Source organism: Gopherus evgoodei, chromosome 4 (assembly GCF_007399415.2).
Source record: "Gopherus evgoodei ecotype Sinaloan lineage chromosome 4, rGopEvg1_v1.p, whole genome shotgun sequence".
Lineage (NCBI taxonomy): Eukaryota > Metazoa > Chordata > Testudines > Testudinidae > Gopherus > Gopherus evgoodei.
Window position 1 is genome coordinate 154,421,083 of NC_044325.1, and position 8,484 is coordinate 154,429,566.

Genomic DNA, 8,484 nt, shown 5'->3' on the forward strand with positions numbered 1-8,484 from the left:
TCTGTGAATATTAACTTCGTTATCTCCAAAAGAATTGTCTTTGTGGAATTTACTCTGGGACTTTATTCCAAATGTGAGGTTTTGGTTGACTTGTCATGAATATATCCTGGTTCCTAACTGATTATTTCAATATGGAAGGGTGCTAGAGCTGCAATAGAAGGCTGATTTTCAAAGACCTCATCCGTCTTTCTGCTCTATATCAGGTTGTTGCAGAGTTCAGAGAATCATAGACCCACAGGGTTAGAAGGGATCACAGGGGTCATGTTCTAGTCTAACTCCCAGCCAAGGTGCAGTGTTTGTTGTGTCTGACTAACCCAGGGGTTGGCAACCTATGGCACATGTGCCGAAGGCGGCAAGCGAGCTGATTTTCAGTGGCGCTCATGCTGCCCGGGTCCTGGCCACCGGTCCAGGGGCTCTGCATTTTAATTTAACTTTAAATGAAGCTTCTGAAGCATTTTAAAAACCTGATTTACCTAACATACAACAATAGGTTAGTTATATGTTACAGACTTATGGAAAGAGACCTTCTGAAAATGTTAAAATGTATGACTGGCACGCAAAACCTTAAATCGGAGTGAATAAATGAAGACTCAGCACAGCACTACTGAAAGGTTGCCGACCCCGGGACTAACCCAAGACCCATGGCTCCAGCCTCCTTTTGAAAACCTCGAGTGAAGGAGCTTCCACAACCTCCCTTGACAGGTTTGTTCCATTGTCCTACTGCTCTGACACTTAGGAAGCTTTTCCTGAGGTTTAATCTAAATCGGCTGTGCTGGAGTTTGAACCCTCTGCCTCTTGTCCTGCCCTCTGTGGCAAGAGAAAAAAAATTTCTCCAACTTTTTTATAGCTATGTTTCAACTATTTGAAGATTGCTATCATGCCCATCCTTAATCTCCTCTTTTTCAAACTAAACATACCCAGTTCCTTCAGCCTTTGCTCACATGGCTTGCATTCCATCCCTTTGTCACTCCTCTCTGGATCCTTTCTAGTTTCTCTACATCCTTTCAAATGATACAGAGCTGTAGAATGCCATGAAGAGATATTAGCAAATACCATTGCCTGCTAGGGATGCAGACTCAAAATTCTGATGTGATCTTTCTATTTTATTTTATTTTCCTTCAAAAGGAGTAAAATCTTGGCAATTATACAGACTCACATGAAATTAGTTTAAGTTTGCAAATGTCACACAACCAGAACAGCATAACTTGGCTTTTGTATCTTGGCTTTCTATTGTATTTCACAATGGTGGTATCCACCTCCCAGTCCCATACGGTTTATCTTGAATCATAAACTGTACCTTGTCTGTGTGTCTTTCTTTTACCCCAACAGGATCTGGAACATATGGCGCACGACAATCACACTGGAGTGTCGGTGTTCATCCTTCTAGGATTCAAAGGCAGTCGATCACTGCAAGCTGTTCTCTTTGTGATATTTTTGCTTCTCTACAGCATGAACCTAGCGGGGAACCTCAGCATGATCTCTTTAATCAGGACAGAGACGCGGCTACACACCCCCATGTATTTTTTCCTCAGCAATTTGTCCCTTATAGACATCACTTACTCTTCCATTATTGCCCCTAAGGCACTGGTGAACTTCCTAACAGAGAGGAAAGTCATTTCCTTTGCTGGGTGCGTCACGCAATTTTTCTTTCATGCCTTCTCTGCGAACTCTGAGGCTTTGCTTCTGGCTGTGATGGCGTATGATCGCTTCATAGCTATATGCAAGCCACTGATGTACATGCTCATTATGTCCAAGAAAGTCTGCATACAGCTGGTAGCTGCATCATACTTCTCTGCCTCCGTTTATGCCATTGTGCACACAGGCTCTTTGTTCAGCCTGTCCTTCTGTGGTCCCAATCTCATTGATCACTTTTTCTGTGACATCCCCCCACTCCAGAAACTCTCCTGCTCTGACACTCGCATGGGTGAAACTGTGCATTTCCTCTTTACCTCCATAGCTGCATTAAGTACTATCCCGGTCATCCTTGTTTCCTATGTTTCTATCATGGTGACCATCTTGCGGATCCGCTCCAACCAGGGCAGACGGAAAGCTTTCTCCACCTGTGCCTCCCACCTGACCACTGTGTCCATAATGTATGGGGCTCTGTCCTTTATGTACTTACGACCCACATCCAGCAACTCAGTGGAGTACGACAAAGTGGTGTCCGTGTTCTATACCCTTGTGATCCCCATGTTGAACCCCCTGATCTACAGCCTGAGGAACAAGGAGGTGAAGGACGCCTTGAGGAAGACAATATACCAGAAAATTATTCCTCAGTGAATCTAAGTGAGAGGCTGGTTTTCGTGATTTAATAATAAATAGAAGTGAGAGGAGCTGGTCTGAAAATGGATCTTCTCTCCAATGGAAAATGTTGAGATTTCAAAAAAAGAAAGTCATCCTAACTGAGGATAAAATGGGATGATACTGAGTACTTTTCTGGAAGTCAGGGAGATCCCAGATCCTGGGTACTCAGGTAGTCACGCCCCCCACCCCCGCAACCCACCCCTAGCAGCACATCAGGCAGGCAGCCTGAGGAACTGGCCCCCAGAAAGACTGCTATTTGAGTAAGAGTCTGAAATGAAGAGCTTGGAGATACCCCAAAGGGAAACTGAGATGAGGGGCCACTTGCAGGGCTGCCTCAAAGCCACAAAGATACATTCAGGAGGAGGCCACACATATACAGGCTGAATTAAAATGCATCACAGGAAGTCTGGTCATCCTTTCTGGTTTCCTACCAGGCCATGTGCATGCTTGCTGGCTGATGGATGGGTGGGCAAGCCGCCCTGTTTTTGCAAGCTCTCAGGCTCCCTAGCCTACTTGATCCCTGGGATCCCCATCTTCCTTGGCAGCCAGTTGCCCAGGCTTCCTGCTTGCTGTGCTGATTGACTGGAGAATGTCCTGCATTGCCAGGATCTGAGACTTCCCTGACTTCTAGGATGCCCAGATTGTCCGCTTCCCTAGCCACTGTTTTTTCTATATTCAATCCCCTTTATTTAGTGGGCTTTTTTAAATAAGTTCTCTCTGATGAACTTTATATGTTTGATGCTCTTCTTCATGTGGTGCAGATAGGCTGAAGTCATCCAGATTCAGTGTTATTTCCCCCCAGAATTAGGTATTTGAGTGAAATATAATAGCTGATCCTCTCTTCAGTAGTCACTGTGATCCAGTATAAACGACAGCACAAGAAGCAAGGCAGGAGAGAATCAGAGTCGGTAACGGCAACTTCACCATGCTGGCTGAGCAGCAGGCAAGAAATATAGCCACAAAAACCACAGTTTGGAACAATTTAACTTTGGGACCATCAGGAGGTTTCATTCTGATAATGTCTAAACATTTCATTTTAATAATGTTGAAAGTCTGTTTTGAGAAGGTAAAAATATATCATTTCAATAAAGAAAATGTTTTGGTTTAACCCGATTTCTTTTTTTTTAATTTTTATGTTATATTAAACTATTAACTATAATATACACCTAGAGCATAAAATATGGCAAGTCAAGCGTAAAAGTCTAATTAGGCAGGTGAAAAAATAATTTGAAGAGCAACTAGCAAAAGACTAAAAAACTAACAGCATTCTTTTAGGTATATTAGAAACAGGAAGCCTGACAAAGAATGGGGGGCGGCACTAGATGACTGAGGCGCTAAAGGAGCACTCAAGGAAGACAAGGCCATTGCAGAGAAGCTAAATGATTTCTTTGCATTGGTCTTCACTGCAGACGATATGAGGGAGATTCCCACACCTGAGCCATTCTTTTTAGGTGGTGGATCTGAGGAACCATCCCAGACTGAGGAGTCATACAACTATCCACGCAAAATGGGGACTAGATTAGCTGTTACCTCTCGAGAGAGATCTTGGAGTCATTGTGGACAGTTCTCTGTAAACATCCGATCTAGCTGCAGTAGCAGTCAAAAGCTAACAGAATGATCAGAACCATTAGGAAAGGGATAGATAAGAAGATATCATAAGGCCACTATATAAATCCATGATACGCTCACATCTAAAATACTGTGTGCAGTGTTGGTCAGCCCATCTCAAAAATGTATATTAGCAGTGGAAAAGATACAGGGAAGGGTAACAGAAATGACCAGGGCTTTGGAACAGCTTCAATTTGAGGAAAGATTAAAAGGATTGGAACAGTTCAGTTCAGAAAAGAGATGACGACGGGGGGATACGATTGAGGTCAATAAAATCATTAATGATATGAAGAAAGTGGATGAGGGAGTGCACAAAATATTGTGAATACCCGGATGAGACAGTTCCAAAGAACACTGTGATGACCACCAGGTGGAAGATGCAGGTGGAGGAGGCTTTGCACCAGTCCTCCATGGATTTGGCCAAAGAGGGTTCAAAGAGGCAGCTCAGCTATTAACTCTTGACGTGTCTCATGTTGGCTACATTGCATTAACCCAGAGCAGTCACACCACAGCAGCAACTGTGATAAAGCAGTGGGGGAAATGATGCGCATATGACTCCCGTGACATCTTCAGAGATCCTTCAGTGGATGAAATGTGCCAGACAAATACATGGAAACTATAGCTATCACTATCAAAATGGATCTTACCTAAGGGACAGATCAGCATTTAAGTTTATCCATCTTCCCATCTCATGACATTTTAAAGCATCACTTTGAATAGTTTCCAAGGTATAAACAGAGAAACTATTAATGGCACAGATACCATCCAAAAATGGGACATGTCATGTCATGTTACCGAGAGAGGAAATTTCATTTTGCTGCATGTACTGGCCCAAGCTGAATTTAGCTCTTCAGATATTTGTACAAGATGGGTAAATAAAAATCATTTGGAAAATGGACAAGCTCAGAGAATTGGCTCTCCCCACATCCTTTAAGGGTTTCATTAGCATCATTGAAATCAATGGGAGTTGTGCACTTGATTTTTAAGGCACACTAGGTCCAGCCCTAAAATATTACCATGTGTTACAGGTTCGACTGAATTCAGTAATGCCAAATGTCTCGGCTTAATCAGCTTTTAGGAATAAAAGATTATTAGTAACAGATAAATGCAGCATAACAGAGAAAGGAAGACTACATATATTACCAACTCATCTGCATGGTAACAGTGCAGAGGTCAGACTGCCTGAAAATCTCAGCTTCACTCTGTCTCCATCTATACTAAAGTTGAAGGGTTTTTTTATCTCTTACCCTTTGACATGTTTTTGAATGTTTTTGCTAGGCTTGCACAGACTGGAAAGTAAACAGGACAACATGTATAACTAGTTTATTATCTATGCCTTGACCACTATATTTGAGAAGTTGGCAAAACCTTAGAAGTATCCTCTAGCAGTAAAAACTTGTTATAAAGCGCACGTTAGTGGGGTGTTAGCAAAATTAATTGTCTTGTCCTTGTTCTCTGAGATTACAATAGTTCACATCTCCCCTTGGCTAAATAGCATAACATAAGTAAAAATAGTTTTGGAAGATCTTAAGATGAATACAGTTCATACTTGTATAAACATACGTACTATTATATATAATATTGTATACGATATTGGCTAACACTATAAAACTAAGATAAATAGATAGGTAGACAGATGGTTGCAGGAGCCAAGCATAAGAGAATACCTGAAGGATCTCAGGTTGAATGTGTTTCTCTAGCCATGTTGAATTCCCCTGCTGTATACAGAGCAAGCATCATGCAAAGATTACGTCATCTAACAACAGTACAGTTTCAGCATGAATATAAAACATTCTAAATACAATGCACTACACCTATTCACTACTTTCTTATTGTGGTTACATCACATCTCCTTTTTAATTGCACTTATACCTGAAACAACAAATTCCATGCTTTCATTAATATATTTTGTCTGCGTGAGTTGAATGCATCCATTTTCTATAAGTTAGCAAAAGGCAATTTGCACTGATGGTTTACGATTCTGTCTGTTAGACAGGTTTCCTATTTCCATATTTTTGTGTTATAAGAGCCAGCTGCACAAACATTCACAAAGTCCCCCGTTTCTTCTTTGATAACTATTCCTGCTGCATTTAGTGATGGAAGAACTTTGCGAGATGGGTTTGTGTATCGTGCCTCTGACTTGGCTGGACACGCAATGGGGCCTGGCCTTCATCCAGTCAACTCATCACTCTGTGCTATTGCAGCCCTTTCTGAACCCTTGAGTCTGCCAGTGCCCCTCAACCCTGATCCTCAGCCATTTTTGCCAATTCAATCCCAGGTTTTTAGACATCTCTGAAGAAAAAAAAAATATCTTAATCCCAATCCATTGCATTCTACCTGGTAACTACCTGGTTTGGCTATTGTGCCTCTGACCTGGCTGGACACAATGGGGCCTGGCCTTCATCCAGTCAACACATCTCTTGGAAATGGTCATTTGCCATGTGACATGGATTCTGCTAGGGTAATTACTGATCAGGCCTGATCTAAGTCCACTGTTGTTGTGATTCTTTCTTTAAGTCTTAGGATCAAATCCTTCAAACGGTTGGTTGTGGGGTTTTTGTTTTGTTTTTTGTTGTTGTTTTTTTTCTTTCAAAGATTCTGCTCCCATTTTAGGCAAATATTTCTATTCTGGAAATCATTTAAGAGTGTGATTAAATCCCCCAGATTTCAATGGGATTTAATCATGTGATCAATGTCAAGCATATGCTTAATGGATTCATTAGATAGAGATGGGTACGAGCACATACCTAAGGGCTTTCCAGAACTGAGACCTTTATTTGTAAGAGCTCTAGTCTGGTAAAATGGGAAATCTTTCCAAACTGGCAATACATCTCAAAAGAGGAGAAAGCTTTGACTGTACATTTCAGGACAGACAGTACAACATGTCCAGCAGATGTTCAGAGGTACTGGGCTTTCAGTTAGACACCGCAGTTAGGAAGCCCAAGTCATAGCAGTGGTCAGCACCCAACACTGAGATAAATAGTGCAGGTCCCAAATGAATAATTTAGGTCCCTAAGTGGGAGCGGAGACCTCTGGAAAATCTACTCACTTGTTTGGGTGCTGAAAAGTTAGCTATTGGAAACAGAGCTTTTTGGAAAAATCTGGGCATTAGTTTTTGTGTTTTTTTAATGAGAGTAACATATTTGGTTATTCATATAAAAATAACGACACAGAAAACTCACTTCTCCTTCTCGCTCCCATTTATTGATTAAACACCATGTCTAACATTTACACAGAGGAAAAACTTTCTTTTCTATCACCCTCCAAAGACCTCTTTCACCTCTGTTCAGAGGGGTAGCCATGTTAGTCTGCTTCAGCAAACACAACCGAAGTACTGGGGCTCCTTAAAGACTAACACATTTCTTTGGGCATAGGCTTTTGTGAGCTGGAATCCACTTCATCAGCTTATGCCCAAATAAATTTGTTAGTCTTTAAGATGCCACAGGACTCCATTTTTTTCACCTCTTGGTTCCTCAGGCTGTAGATCCAGGAGTTAAGCATGTGGATCACAAGGCTATAAAACACAGAGATGACCCTGTCCTTTTCCATGAAGTACTTTCAGCTGGGCCATGAATATATAAAAGAGCCTGTTCCATAGAGGATGGTGATGGCCATCAGATGGGAGATGCAGGTAGAGAAGGCTTTGCTCCTGCCCTTCATGGGCTTGAGCTTTAGGAGAGTGACTACAATGTACATGTAAGAGATGAGAATGATCAGGAGAGGAGATGTTACAACCATAGCGGCACAGGAAAAATGAACAATGTCTGCAATGCGAGTGCCAGAGCAGGTCAGCTTCAGGCTGGGGGGGCACATCACAGAAGAAATGATAAGGAAGTGCTATTTAATAAAACCTTGACTAACCTCATGCCCAGTCCAGCCAAAGTGGAGTGAGTACCCAATAATCCAGGAAGAACTGACAGCTGTCTACAAAGCAGTCTGCCTCCTCTAAGAAGAAATCAACCACCTAAACAAATTTCAGCTCTAGATGTGTAGACTAGGCCAAATTCTCAGCTGTATAACTCTGTGGAAGTAATTTACTTCCCATTATGAGGCTTAATTGGAAGGTTTCCCTTAGAAACTTTAGTGAAACAAACCACTGTCAATCTTTTAGGGAACCAAGCAACCATCAAGTATAAATGACATGTGGATGTTCATGATACAAAAAGGATTATTGCCAAGTAGGTAGAAGGTGGCACAGAATGGCCTGGCATTATAAAAGTGGGTTTAAAATGCTTCAGCTTGGCTCATTGGGACAAGTCCTTGTCTCTAACTAATATCCTGGAAGGAAAAGCCGGTACACTCAACAAAAGTTCATCCAAATATTAAGTGGTTGAAAAGACTCAAAGGTTCAAGATGTAGAGAGATTTAAAAAAAAATAAAAATAAAAAATAAGAATGCTTTTTTCAACCACTCTCAATTTTAGGATTTGACTCACAGGTTTTGAGCACCTGGGGGTGGCAATGTGCCCTTAGCACAAACTGGTGCCTGAGTGGGAGCTGATCTTCTGTGACCATCTGCTTACTCCCCGAGGTGCCCTTCTGGTGGTTGTTGGGTGTCGAGCTCTTCGGAAAA

At 41.8% G+C, this 8,484-nt stretch overlaps 1 protein-coding gene across 1 annotated transcript; it reads left to right on the top strand.

Annotated features, from left to right (window-relative positions):
• The first annotated feature begins 1,326 nt into the window (after positions 1-1,326).
• Positions 1,327-2,280, top strand: LOC115651643 (olfactory receptor 1019-like). The gene has a single exon (XM_030562737.1). It carries the CDS (start codon positions 1,342-1,344, stop codon positions 2,278-2,280), a length of 939 nt encoding a protein of 312 aa, XP_030418597.1. The 5' UTR covers positions 1,327-1,341.
• Positions 2,281-8,484: the final 6,204 nt, after the last annotated feature.

Coding starts and splice junctions, on each gene's coding strand:
- LOC115651643 (XM_030562737.1), top strand. CDS start 1,342: ATGGCGCACGACAATCACACTGGAGTGTCGGTGTTCATCCTTCTAGGA.